Source organism: Eulemur rufifrons, chromosome 1, assembly GCF_041146395.1.
Source record: "Eulemur rufifrons isolate Redbay chromosome 1, OSU_ERuf_1, whole genome shotgun sequence".
In the NCBI taxonomy this organism is placed as follows: Eukaryota; Metazoa; Chordata; class Mammalia; order Primates; family Lemuridae; genus Eulemur; species Eulemur rufifrons.
In genome coordinates, this window is record NC_090983.1 from 56,223,445 (window position 1) to 56,238,760 (window position 15,316).

Here is a 15,316-nt window from a genome sequence, read left to right on the forward strand (position 1 = left end):
ATCGAGCTTTTCCTACTGAAAAAAATAAAAGAGAAGATAAAAAATACGAGGAAAGCAAGTGGGTAGAAGAGAAAAAATATGAGGAAAGCAAGGAGGGGAGATGTTGGCTCCACTAAAAAATAGTGGAGCCCACGGCAGATGCAGGTTTACAAGGAGGGTGAGATAAGACAAAAACCACTGGGTACCAACAATGATATCCTGAAGTATCTCTGCTTTTACATAGCATATAGTCTACAGTCCTTTGGTTTAAACACTTGTCTTAAGTGTTTTAAATTAGGAAATAAAAGGCAGTTGTTTGAAGGGGAATTTGGAGAAGGGAGAGATTTCAGGTTGACAATGTCAGTTTAAAACTGGAAGCAGGAGTAAGGACGCTGGATTGTAAGCTTCTTAAAGGCTGGGACCATGTGCTAGTCATTTCTATATACCCCAGTCTCCTCAGTGCTCACGACTTAATTCACCAACAAATAAGTAAGATTTAAGTAAGAAATTTAACTTCTCAATGTAGCAACAAAATGTGTGGGCTTCGGAGTCAAACTTCTCAGATTCAAATCATTTTTCCTCCCCATGGTTCATGACCATGGCAAGCTGCTTAACCTCCCTGCGTTTCTAGTTTTCTCATCTGGAAAAAAGGGGCTGTGATAGTACCTACTTCACAGAGTTGCTGTGGGATTAAATGCATTTGTACTTGTCAAACATAGAGCACCATGCCTGCCACATAGCACTTGATAAATCTTAGCCATTATTATCTTTTCCATCATCATTTAGCTAATTGTCTTGTATTAGTTTCCTCGAGAAGCTGGTAAACATAAAAGCTGGCTGGTACGGTAGGTTGCATTGTGGCTCCCAAAAGATACCTCTACTCAAAACCTGAGAATGTGACCTCATTTGGAATGAGGATTTTTGCAGATATAATTAAGGCAAGGGTCTCGAGATGAGATCACATTGGATTAGGATGGGCCCTAAATCCAATGTCCTTATAAGAGACAGAAAAGACCCAGAAACAAAGGGAAGAAGGCCATGTGAAGATGGAGCCAGAGATTGGAGTCATGCTGCCACAAGCCAAGGAAAGCCGGGAGCCACCCGAAGCTGGCAGAGGAAAGGAAAGATTCTTTCCTAGAGTCTTCAAAGGGAGTGTGGCCCTGCTGACTCATTGATTTTGGACTTCTGGCCTCCAGAACTGTGAGAGAATACGTTTCTGTTGTTTTAAGCCACCAAGTTTATGGTAAATTGTTGTGGCATCCCCAAGAAACTTATACAGTTGGGTACAGATGACTTTGGAACAACCTAGATTTTAGTGAGAGAAATAAGCCAAAATATAAATTGATGATTATCACGAGTTCTCCTTTTCTCGAATTGTGTACTTCAGGGACAGTTCTCTTTATGAAGAGATAATCACCGGCTTCAGAGATTGGAATATTCAGGCCAGTCTGTCCCATCCACTTCCAGCCAAGGACATTTCTGCTGGGAATCTTGAAAACATTCTGCATTTTCCCACAGCAATAAAGTGGAAGTACTCAATATGCAATGAGATACTGGACAGAGTCAGCTGTTACCAGGCCCCAAATAAATGGGCAGGCAACACAGCTCTCAGTGCTTGTCCAGTAAACATACCCACACGTGTCCCCACTGCCTTCTTCACTCCTCTCCATGGAGGTCGAAAGAGTCATTAGCCAAAGACTCTAAGGTAAGGAAAGATACCTGGTTATCAAGAAACTAACATAATTATATATTTCCCCTAATTCTATTGATTCTTGCAATTATATCTATAAAACAGATCTCCTTTAAAGTGAAAAATGTTTCCAGGTCATCTGCAAGATTTTTCTAAGCCTTTGGAATTTTAAAGGAGTCCTCAGGAAAGAGTCGGGAGAGAGAGCTCAATCTACTGATGTTCAGAGAAACGGTTTTCGTTCTTTTCCTCTCTTCTTACTCCTGGAGAAAAATAGCAGCAGACAGAGCAGTGACAGTCAGAGAAGGGTGACTTTTTTGGAGCAAAGGCATTAGACGAGATGACACATGCTGACAGGTTCAGCAAATAGTGGATGCTCTGCCAATCAGCAGATAATTTCTGTGTTTGCAATGTAGGAAAGATTGTGAGTCACCCAGTATTTCAAAGATAGGTCACGATTACCCCGTGTGTCATCTTCTAATGTGAAGGTCAAGAAAAAGGAGATGATGGATAAAGGCAGAAAAGGGAAGAGCAAGGAGACCTGTGTGCAGGCAAATCAACCACATCCAGGCAGGTCTGGCTTCACATTTTCTGACAGTGCCCAGGGAATCTTTGTAATTATCTGCTTTGTTGATATCTGAGGCTCACAGGTAACCAGCACTTCATTAACTCAAAGGTCCTTTGCAAATTGTGAAAGTCACTTCTTCCCTGACTCAATCAAGGTTTTCTTTTCTTCCCTTACTTGGTAATTTACTCAATATGTTTCCAGTAAGGAAAGGGCTGCAACCCTTCCCTGCAAGGAAGAGGCCAGTGAGGAAAACCAGAAGAAGCAGCCACACATAGTATTCTGGATCCCAGAGTACCCTGAAACGGACTTTCTTGTTTAATTGAAGAGAATTCCAGAAAGCTAAAAATACTCACATTCAAATAGAAAAAAAAATAATTCTGAAGTCAAATGGATTCAAAGGATTTTCATCATTATTTGTCACTTGCTTTTCTCCACTGGATGGGGAAGGGGAAAGTGAGATGGATCCCCATGAAACACACAGGTAAACAATTGAAGTGCCTTTTAAAAATATGTAAATGCTTAATACGTAAATTTCTCCACTCTTCATCACAGAGCTTTTCTGAGGAAAGTAAACATTTTTAGCACTCAAAATCAAGACAGTATACACACTCACACGTGCACATTCACACACGTACGCATGTGCATGCACATACACTTGGTCAATCCACAACCCTTCAATAAGAACTGTACAATTCTAATTGACAGGATAATTTTTAAGTAAATAACTTGGTGAATATAAAGCCAACATATTTTCCCTGGTTTCAGGAAGAGAAAAGCTATTTAATATCTGCCAATATGCTAAGATTTTTTAAAAATGTCTCTCTCATTCGTGTCCAGGAGTGTCAAGTCAGCTGTTAAGGTTGTGACAATGGCAAGTGTTTAGCACCCATGAGGACACATAATCACACTGGGAATCTGCTGACCTGTTAATGTTGATGTTCCCTACCTTGATCTCGTTCACCACTTACACAGGAACCAAAAGACAGTAAAAGAGCAGGAAGCTACACTAGGAGGAGAGAAACAAAGCCTCTAGGTTAGGATAAGGATCCTCTTCTAGCAGCTGCCCTGTTTCGGGGATCTGCTCTGTCCTCAGGCACAAGTGAGTGGAGTGAGAGTATAGAGATTGTTAGAGATCAGAGGCTCGTCTGGACACAGAAGCAAGCTAAGCAGTCATTGGAGATGAAGGGTCTATTTAGCACACACGCATTCACACATATACATGCACACACTTCTCAGCTGCCTAACATTTATCACCTTATGAAATTTTTGAACAGTTGGTCTATATGCAAATGCATACTAAAAAGAGAAAAGAAAAAATACACCGAGCTAGATGATCTCTTATCAAAAGTACATATACCTTGCTAATCAGAAGCTACATCTTAATCTTGATTTTTGGGAAATTATGTTGCCACAATAAACAAATGGTGAGGGGTAAATCATTTGTAAAAAATCAAAGTACACACACAAAACATTCTAGATATCATTTCTCATTTTCTGACATGTTACTGTACACAATGCTGCTTTTGGTTCCTGCATCCTTATATCCTTTTGAACACTCACCAGACTATTAATTTTAAAAAGCCAGGAGCTTCATCTGCTCCTCTAATCATCATGCCCTATTTTTATATTTTGGAAAAGGCAGAAAGACTAACCCTGATTTGGGTGAGAATCATTTTTGGAATAGTGGTTGGTGGTTGTTCACATCTGGATTAGGTATAAAACGATAACATTATGATGATGAACGCCAGAGAGCCTCATCTGCATATAAATAGAGCTAATCAGAAATGCAAATTGCAATCATGAGAAATTTTTAAAGGCTGTGATAGCTGTGTGATTGTGCAGATAAGGAAAGGTCAACACTTGTATTGTTAAAGCAGTTAAATGGCTCCCAGCCTGCCCCAGAGCCTTCCTTTGAAAGAGACATTTGGAAGGTACAAATTATCTATCAATCTGCACCCTGGCCAGGAAGGAGTCCCCACATAGCTTCTTCTTCCGTAACTAGAGCCTTGAGCTGGTCATATATCAGCCCGATTTCAATGAAAGGCAACCAACCAAACCTCTTTGTACAAACCCCCTAATGAATCCATAGAGTAGAAAATACTCGTATACTTCCATTTAAATACCTTCCAAACAGACTTCTTTCTTTCAGCAAAATTCCCATTGAGATGGAAAGTAAGACACATCACTGATACAACATTTTTGTGATACATTTCAGTGCTGGTCTGAGTGTGACACACATATTTTTTTACCCCAAAGTTTTCCTGAATACTAGAGACAGTATATAATTTAAAAGAAAATACCAGTATTTAGACAGATGACTTAATCCAAAATTGCATTTGTCGACTTATCATGCAAAGCACAAAAAAATGAATAAAAAAACAGAATACTGAAAATATGCAATTGTTCCAACATGGTCCTATTATTCCTTGGGGTATGTTATCTTTCAGGAACATCCTGTCTCTGTGCCCCCACCCCTTGTTTTTTTCAAAGGAAATATATTTTACAAACAGGCTTTGTCAGGTTTGGAGAGAAATTGCTTATGAATTAGTAGCCCTTTCACAAAGAACTGATGAGTCGAGAGCGCCATCTTGTGGCCTACCTTGGAATCTTAAAGAGTGTTTTCACAGGATGCATGTCAAAAAGGGGAGGGTCTCCATCTCCCAGTTCAATAGCTGTGATCCCCAAGGACCAGACGTCACAGCGAGCGTCATAGGAAGAGTCATACTGCTGCTCACAAGCAATGACCTATTAGACAAAAGCAGAACACATCAATTCCACTGACCTCAGATATCCTAAAAAGGCCCTTGACCAATCTTAGCCCCCTTCTCAGTTCCCTTGGCCACAGTGATATTAAATTCCAGTAATAATAAGATGCATGAATTCTAGGCCTTATTTATGTGTGACTAATTTATCACCTGATATGTTTGTTAACTTTTAAAAATGTGTCAGTTCAGTTCAAAAAACATGCATTGAAATTTCTAAGTACCAATAAGAGTGCAGGGGGAAGCACAAGGGTAAATAACACACTGTCCCCACCCTGCCATCCTTTAAGGAAAGCCTTTGTCTACATCCTTCACCTCATTACCAGCTACTGAATTCAGCAACAAAGAACAGTTCTCAAAGATGCTTGTCTATTGCACAAAATCCCCAGGAGTGTCACGACTTGAAGGGAAAGATATTGGAAGACCGATGTGGTTGACATAAAATAGGAACCACCTCAATCCCCACTCCCTTTTTCCAAGAACATCTGCCCCCTCCTCAAACCCCAACAACTGGTTTGCATTATAGCAGCAGCTGCCACTCCAACTATTGACCTGACTGGGTACAAGAGCAGCAGAACCAGAAAATGACCCTGGGCTTGTCATTGCACTGGGGAGCATGGGACTCTGCAGAGAAATCTGTTTCTATCAACTTTCTGAGTCAGGAAGGAAAAGCTCCTACACTCAGACCCTGATGATTCTCACAGTGGGGAGGGTAGAAGTAAGGTGTGGAAGGATGTGGAAGAATCAGGTACCCCTGTTTGACCTGAAATCTGCCTGCCAGGATGGCCCATGGCTATGGGCAGGTGGGAAACTTTGATGTCTGGTGATCCAAATACCTATGAAGCAAACAAGCAGTGCTGATGGTGAACACACAGAAACCAGAGTGGCAGGGCTGCCCTTCCAGGCCATCAAAATGTCTTTAGCTTTTACTCTGAATAAGATAGGACAACTGACTATAGCGAGCAGAGGAGTGACAGATCTGACTTGTTTTAGCAAGATCACTCTGGCTACTTGGCTGAGGATAGATAGAAATGGGACATGAGTAGAAAAAACAAAACCAGTTAAAAATGCTACTGCAGGAATCCAGATGAGAGACGGTGAGCAATAATCAGATTCTGGATATAATTTTGAAGATTGAGCCAACTGGATTTGCTGAATGGGGCTTATAAGAAAAAGGAGTTGAGAACAACTCAAAGTTTTTGACCTGAGCAACTGCCAGAATTGAATTGGTATTTACTGAGATGGGGAATACAGTAGCAGAAGCAGGCATGGGGTGAAAAGCCAGAGCTCCATTTAGGATAGAGGAAGTCCCAGATGCCTGGGAGACTTCCAAATGGCGAGGTCGATTTTATCCTGGCAAGAGTCACACTGGACTTGTGACTTAGAGAATCATAAGATAACTGCTATGATCTGAATGTGTCCCCCAAAATTCATGTGTTGGAAATTTAATCCCCAATGCAGCAACGTTGGGAGGTGTTTAGGTCACGAGGATTCTACCCACTGTAAGAAGGGTTTGTAGGAGTGGGTTTTGCTTTCTTCTGCCATGTGAGGATGCAATAAGGATGTCCACACCAGAGGCCAACATCTTGATCTTAGACTTCCCAGCCTCTAGAACTGTGAGAGAATAAATTTTTCCTATGTATAAATTACCCCGTCTCAGATATTCTATTACATCGTACAAAATAGACTAAGGCAATAAGAAACGTGTTGTTTTAAGCCACTGAATTTGTGGTATTGATGGCAGTGATACTTGCAGGACCTGGCAAAATGTGCCAACAACCTTGCCCTAGATCTTGCCACCCTTGGTCCCATAATTGCCCTCTGCCCTTCTCCTCTGGATTCTAAACTGGAGAACATTTTCCATAAACCCACATCCTTGGCCTGGTCCAGCCCTATCTTCTGAATAGAATATCCTGTCTCACTTTTAACATGTTATTTTCAAACACTCATTCAAACTGAAGTTCAGATAATTCCAATGTCAGAACCAGAGGCCATTTCATTGCCCTCAAAGACCTCACTTTCCTCACCTCAATCAGGTGAGAACCTACACTATTTTTAAAGATCCCTAGAGAAGGCTATTCAACACCTTCCCTTTCAGAAATGACATTTTCAAAAGTGTGGGACAAACATAATTTTAGACCTATCAATCAGCAAATAGTTCACCATTCTTCATGATGCTGTGCTGGGCCTGGTGAAGGAATGAGAAATAAGACTCTATGCTTCCCCCACAGGAGCTAGGACCAATTGACAATGTAAAGTGAACATATTATAATGAAATGACAAACCATGACAATTACAAATGTCCTCAGACAATGTGTACTAACGTGCCCAATAAAGGATATGGGCTCCAAATGCTTAGGATATTAGAGGAAGACCACTGCTGGCTAAGCAAGAAAATAAAAAGCATCTAGTGCCCATAGTCTCCAACTTCCAAGGAGAAATTCAAATCAACTTCTAGCCATCTTGGATGGGACACAGAAGGCAATTCCAAGAACACATCCAAATGTGGGAAGGGAGATATCCTAACGTTTCTCAAGTGTTGCCATAAAATATTCAAAACTTTTATCTGGTTTCGATTTCTCCTTACAAACAGATGATATCTTCAGCTCATTCCAATTAATAGAAAAGCATCTCTTGGCCAAATTATTCTCTTCCCAAAAGTCAATTCATCACATAACAAAGAAATTCTTTAAGCTCAGCCTTCCAAGGAAGTTTATAGAAAATTATGCTAATAAAATAACTTACAAATAATTATTGAATGTCCATTATTGAGCCAGGCATAGTAGTGGGCCCTGGTGAGAGAAAGTCAAATACACACTGTGTTTAATCTTCATAATAATTCTGTGAAGTAGGTGCTATTATCACCTTTTGTAGATGTGGAAACTGAGGATAGTGCAGTTAAACAGCTTATCCAGCATCATGCGGCTAGCAAATGTCAGGGCCAGAATTTGAACCCAGGCAGGGAGAAGGATAAGTAAACAAATCATTGCCATATGATAAGTGCTATATATAATAAAGGTTATATTCAGTTACAATTATCAGTTTCTGCACTTAGATTTTTACTAAACTAACCAGGTTTTTTGAGGTTTTGTCACCTAAACTCCATCTTCTCAGAGGGCCTCTCTTTCAGGATTGCTCCTTAACAGGAGGAAACAGCCCTTTATGTGGGTTACACGTGTGATGGGATTTGAAGAGGCAGTCTTAAGAGAATGAGTCCCACCTGATGATCAACACGTGCTGTAATTGGATTCCCTATCAACATAACACCAAAGTCTGTTAACTGTTTCTTTAGAAGAAAAAAGTAACATCATTCTCCTTACCTCAGCAGTCTCTTTGTCCCTAGGTAAAATAAAGCTGAGTTAAGGATGCTTGGATGATCAAATAATCTTTGGTTCTCTTGCCCCCAGGAGAAGGCGACCTCACAAAGAACTCTCTGAATCAGTTGTTATGATGCTCTATTAAAAAAGGAGAGTGGCAATGGTAGGTGGGTGCACTGCTTTGAGACCAGGTTTTCCAGATTCTGTGAGTCATATTAAGGGGGGAGAAAAATGGGTTGAGATGGTTTTTGACACAGGCCCAGGGCCCCACACACCTCACCCTCTCACACTCCTTCACCTCACCTTTACTGCCTCAAAGAGTAGACATGCCCAAGGCAAGTGTTTACTCTCCTTTACTTAGAGTCTTGGCTTCAATCACAGGAGTATAAATGATGATGGTGGCCATGGGATGGGGAGGGTAGAATAGATGTGAGAAAGAGTTCAAGGGATTTAAAATGGAAGGGTAGGGAGAGGGATACATCAAGGAAGACTGACATTGTGATCCTTGGTGACCAGAATAATGATTTACAAAAATAGGAAAATCAGAAGGAGAAATCAGTTTACTAGGCAATATAACAAGTTCAAATTGGGTCTGAGTGCTACCCTTAACCAGACATAAACAAATCGCTTATGCTATCAAGTCCTCTCTTGATCTATAAAATGGCAAGGTAGGAACGAATGACCTATACTATCCTTTCTATCTCTAATATTCTATGACTTCACTATTTTCAAATAAGCGATCTTGGGATAGTATTGCTAACATTCCCTTGCAAATTAGCTACAGTAAATAGTACATTATTCTGGGGTGTGAACAGGATGGCTGGAACCTTGAGGGGACTTTATTGCCAATATTTTATTTTATAGAAGGTCTTAAGATCTGTGAAAATATGCCAGTTGCTGTGATAATGCCTATGTTAAGGAAGATGAGCTTCAGCGACAGAGCAATTGTTTGATGCTAGTTAATGGAGCATGTCCACATTCCTACCTTGAAATACGAACTTATGGCTTTTCTGGTACACTTAGAATACAGTGCTGCTTATTTCAGGAAGAGGAAAAACACTAATGTCAGGATTACTAGCAATATCTATGCACTGGCAGCCTTAGTGCCCAACGCCAACAGCTATTTTACCAAGCAGTGGGCTTCAGCCTCCCAAATCTTGGTTGTTATCTCTTTGGCTGTCAAAAACTTTTCTTTCTTGGGGGGAAATTAAGAATAAGAAACAAATTTTCACCAATGTTTTAACTCAACTGGTCTTAGGAGAAAAGGCAGCAGTTAGTTTTCTTTGATTGCTGCAGCAGTCCTCTTTAGCCTTCCTTAGACTAACAAGTTCCACATTTCCAGACTGCTTAAAGCCATCCCTAGTCACTCCCTCCTGCCCTACAGAGGCAGCACCTCCTCCTCTCTCCTGCAGGAGTTTAGGGGGTGAAACCACACCCACAACTTGATAGCACAACCACTTTGACACATATTTATCCCCTCATCCAACCTTGGGCATGGTCAGCGAGTTCTGTTGAAAATGGCTGCCCCTTTCCTCAGCTACCAACCAGAGAATGGCAGACAAATAACAACTGTTGGCAGCTCTTGCGTTGTGGAGAGACTTGTACCTCTGGCTGATACCAGAAAATCCCAGAGCCTGACATCTTTATTTTGGTTGTTCCCCCCCTCACTGGGTGATTTTGGCAAAATATTTAATCTCCCTGCACCTCATCCCCTTTTTATGGGTTTCATCTGAACTACTGCTTATGAAAATGCTAGTTATTCAGCTTTTTCTAAGGTACAGAAACATTAACAGTAGATACCATTGGGTCATTGATGCATGCATACATATTTTATTTGCATTTTCCAAAATGTTTATAGGGAGCATGAATTATTTCTATAATAGAAAGGAGCAAGTTTTTTGTTTTGTGTCTTGAAAGTATTATTAAATATTCAAAAGTTTGCCTTAACTTTCAAAGATATGGTTCCTTCTTCCCGGGTATTTGTTGACTATTGGGATTCTTTATCAACAAGTTGTCAAATTAAAGGTGATGTCTTGGTTATAAAACTAGGTCCCCATGAGATTAATATAAGAAGAATGAAAGAAATTCCCTTCCCAACTATATCTCTTTCTATTGCAAGCACAAGGTTTAGGTAGTACTTTCACTTTCTCAGGTCACCTTGATCCAGGAAACACCCCAGGATTATATTAATAGTTTCATTTCAATCTGGACCAAGAGTGTGGCTTATTGATAAGGCTCCCAAGATACAAGTAAGATTCGCCCTCTGCCTCTTGCAGAAACACTTGAGCTATATAAGAACCTGAGAGAACAGCCTCTCCTCATCTTAAAAGAGTACCTACATTAATTAGACTGCATATAAAGGAAATTAAAACAGTCAACATATGAGCTCCTGGATTCAGAAAACCTAGATTTCTCCAACAAGATATTTAACTTAAACAATTTATCAAATTATTATATCAAAGAGCTGCTGAGCCAAAATATCTTTCAATAATGTGATCTTAACCAATGCTTTCAAGCAAATAATATTATAATGTTTTGCTTTCATAAAAATAATTTATCAAACTTAAAAAACAATAGATATTATTCAGACTATTTTATTTTTCCACTAATATTTTAAAATGTCATTAAAAATGTAATTAGGTTTTTCTTCTATGTTCTGATTTCTTGCCTTACTAGAATTGATCATGCAATTCAAAATTATAACCAAAGGTCAAGATTAAAATTTCACTCAAGCACACAGGCGAAATGCTGTTATCTCAAGAGCTAAATTCAACTAAATAAGAGGCAAGGCAAATAGATCTAAAGCTATTAATCCTTGGCTAACCTTGAGCCCAAAAATGCAGGCAATAGACTGGCAAATAAGATGGGCTGAGAGGTAGAAAGGCAAACAGGATTCTTAATTTTGCTTACACAATTCATGCAGCATAATTGGTAAATGTTATTGATTGTAAAGATTTCTAAAATGGAACTTCGTGGGAATCAGAAATTGCTGTTACAGTACAAATATTCCAGTGGCAAATATTTTTCAATGGTTTTGCAAACATTTTAAAGTGTTACAAGTTGAGATTCAGAATAAACAAATGAAGTCTCTTCCCTAGGATTAAATATAATTTCAAGGCAGGATATATTTGAGATTTAAGGGGTTCTTTTGTAAAGGGGATATGGACTAGATGAACTGAAATTGATGTATTTGGGGGAGGGATCTTTCATATTAGAAAACTCAAACTAAGGCTAGGATTGAATCTATATTTTATATACCGAGAAACTGCCAGAAATAATTTAAATTAGACTGTTCTTAAGAACTTCAGAAGGGTCTCTAATTAAAATGTAATGTTCTACAGGTATCTTCTGCCAGGATTGTAATATTCAGCCTTTAGAGAAATAAAACCAGGTTCAAATTTAAAACACACAGAGCACACTTGCGTAACAACCAACTTCCCTCCATGGCTAGTGGAGGGTGGAGGAGAACTAGTTTTGGATTTGAGGCCAGCACAGAACACTGATTTTTACACTTAAATTCCACCAAAGCCCTGGGTAGATGTCAGTTATTCTTATTTGCATGGTAAGTCCCCTCCTCACACTCAGGACCAATATCCCCAGAATTCCCCTATGAAAGATAAACCCGCCCAAATTTTGTGTTCTTAGTCCTCAAGAGGCTCCTGCAGGAGCACATTTGCTTGGATGTCCAGTGCAATCCCACTGTCCTTCCCTGCTCCAGCAGCTGCCTCAGATGGAGATGGACACTGAAAGGACTTTGGGATTCACTCATTCAACCCCCTTATTTTACAAAAGAGAAAACTGAGGTCCTAGGGGGGGAGTTAATTGACTTGTCTGAAGTCACGCAGCTGGTTTGTGGCCAAACCAAGAGCTAACTCCATGGTTCCCCACTACCTGCCTGAGTGAGGCATCTCCTGGGAATCCTTACAACATGGAGAATGCTGAGCCGCTGCCAAACAGATTCTGTATTCAGTAAACCGCAGCCACAGTAACTTCACACTATGAGCACATAAGCACATCACCTAAGCATTCAGCAGATGGAGTTCTTCCCGCATCTCACTTCCCTGTCCCCTCACGCTCCCCTCCTTGTTGCCCCTTTCCTTTGCCAGTTAATGCTCTACTTCCACAGAGCACAGCTAAGCACAGAGTGAAGGGGAGCTCTACAATTCAGTCCATTTTACCGCTTGTTAGTGCAGGTATTATTACCCCAGGCCAGGAAATAGATTCAGAAAGGTTAAGAGACCTGCCCAAGGTCACACAGCTAGTAGGTAATAGAATTGAAGCATGAGCTCACAATAAGAAACTAGTGAGGGGGAAAAAAAAACAATGTTTTTGTCCTCTGTGATGCATCTGAAAAATAGGAAGGGAAGCAAATCAGAGTATCTGAAAGTTCCCACTTGTTCATACCCCTTTCTCTGCAAGTAGCCTCTTGATAGCACCATGCAAATCAGGATGTCCTTGGGAATGTCATATGTTTCTATCTGTGATTCTGTTTAACTTCCTAAAACTAAAAAAGGTATAGAAAATACCTGGGACATAATACACCATGATAAATACTAGTCTACCCACCTCCACTTGCTCCTGCTTCATCCTACTCAAGGTTCCTCTGGGGTCCTATTCCTAATGTTGACTGCCCACCTTCCGTTTGGCTTGGGGTGAGTTCCCTTTCATGTGCTGAGTGAGCCTCTGTACTCTGGACAGGACTGCAGAGGCATTGACAGGTCATTCACCAGGTAATTTGAGACTCAGAGCTCAGGAAGAACCAAGGTTGACTCTGACATTCCTTCAGCGAACACTTCTGCCTCTGCAGTAACAGAATCAGTTCTTCCCCTTTGGTGGATGAAGAAGGAGAAACAGCAGATGCCTTAACCCTTCTCACCTCCCCAGAAAGGAGTGGGGACAGCCTGAAAAGTTCCAAATGTTCCTGTTGGCTATTCCTTTGATACTTCTTGCTTAGCACTGAGTGGAGGGGATGTGAGGCCTCTGCTCTAGGCATCATGTGCTTCTGCACAACTGGGACCTGAAGCCCTCAGATGAGGTCCTATACTTAGACCCACCAGGAAGAGAGTGATGACATGTCACCACCGCCTCCAGGGCCAGCCCCCCACCTCCACACTGATGCATGACATATGACTCAACCTCCCCACAGAGCTCCAGCTGAGAGGGAGCTATTGCTGGAGCTGAGTGAAAAGCTAGTGATACACCCAGTCATTTCACCCTTGCCTTGGGCCCTTCACCCTCCAAAGCCGTGAGCCCTGGGTCGTGCCTCAGAGCCTTAGAAGGCAGAACCACACTGCAAATGTAGGCAGGATCAGCCCCAGAACAAGAAGGGAAAGAATCTGTTTCTTAGAGGCTAACACACAACACCTGGGGGAAACCAGGGACCAGCAAAAGGCTACAGAATCTCAGAGATAAATGTTTCTGGGGAAAGCACACAGGTCTTCCATCCAATGAGCTAAAGTTCTAAACCTCTCACTTGACCCTCCTGAGCTCCCAAATCCTGCATGTCTTATGGTGATAAGACTGGCAGTTGGGGGTCCCAAGAATTCCCAATCTTTTAAAAGACAGCCAGGTAAAACAGACCACGTCGCCATCATCAGTTCACCCCTACTAAGAGCTTGGTGAGATCCCACCTTCATTGTTCGTGGAACACCAGAGCCACGGAATACGAAAGTAGGAAGATGCCCTTCCCTCTAAAAACTGCAAAAGTTCTCTGTAATATAGAAAGGCTTGGAGGCAGAGACTACCTAAGCCAATCTCTTCTTTTTACAGTTGAGAACAGGCTAGGCAGAGGTAGGGGTAGGTGCAATCTATGCCACCAAGTTGTAAAGCACTTACCATGCCAGGTACTGCCCCAAATGCTTTCAGTACATTATTTCATTCTGACTTTTGAGGCAGTTACCTCTTTTAACTTCTCCCCATTTTACTTAGAAATATATAGTAACTTGCCTGAGGTAGTGGTTAAGTGGGTAAACAAGTATCTATGATTTGTTCTTAGATTTGACTCCAAAATCTGTGCTTTTTTTACCCAAATTGAACCCATATTAAAATAACTGAACCACAAACACTTTTTAGAAAATGAGTGGCAGAACTAAGACTAAAATTCAAATCTCCTAATTCATTCCTGAAGCACTTTATTTTACTTTTCCAGATTCTTCCCTTTGGTCATTAATTACATTGGCTTCTAATGTCATGTCAAAATATTGTATTTTCCTTAACATATTAGGAAGGATAATTCTTATCTAATGTAATTGAAAAATTAAGAAAACCCAAGATTCATATCTTATCTTATACACTGGTGGTCACAAATAGTTTGTTGTAATATAGTGATTAAGAGTGAGGAATTTGGAGCCAAATATCTGGGTTCAAATTTGAGTGGCATCACCTAATAAATTGTCTAAGGACAAGAATGGTTACTTTCTGTGACTTACCTACTTTATCTAAATCACTGGACTAGTAATAGTACTGACTTTTTGGCATTATTGTGAGAATTATAAATGAATTAATAAACATAAAGCACTTAGAGCCTGGCATATAGTAAGTACTCAATAAATACTAAGTCCTATTTGGGAACCAAACCCATTAGCTAGAGCTTAGGGAACAAAATGGTAACAATGACAATAATAATATTTCAGCTCTGTAGTGCTTTATGGTTTTCTCAGCTCTTCAACACAAAATATCTCATTTGTCATCTCTAGGCCTGCCAGTGCCAAAGGAAATAGCATTATTGTATGATTTAGCTAGGAACCGCATAATTAATGAAGACAAGAGTGATTGCAAAAAGCCTGTGATATTTCTGCATTGGTGTAAGCTGGTTGTTATGGCAACGGTCCCATCAACGACCCTTTGCCAGGCAGAAAGAGACCCATTTTTGGAGCCCTCACAGCACATCTGTTTCTCTGCTCAGCTGATTAGCTCTTGTTTGCAACAACGAGCAGAAGGAAGTAAAATGGGGGAAAAAATTTCTAAAAAGAAGCAAATGTTTATTTTATCCACAAGTCTGTTT

General features: G+C 40.5%; 1 protein-coding gene across 1 annotated transcript in view; it reads right to left on the reverse strand.

Moving 5' to 3' along the window:
• MYO3B (myosin IIIB) overlaps window positions 1-15,316 on the reverse strand; it is a 373,201-nt gene that overhangs the window by 336,166 nt on the left and 21,719 nt on the right. The window contains exon 6 of the mRNA XM_069471407.1: window positions 4,834-4,979. Within this exon, the coding sequence (XP_069327508.1) occupies window positions 4,834-4,979 (146 nt within the window). The remainder of the gene's footprint in view (window positions 1-4,833; window positions 4,980-15,316) is intronic.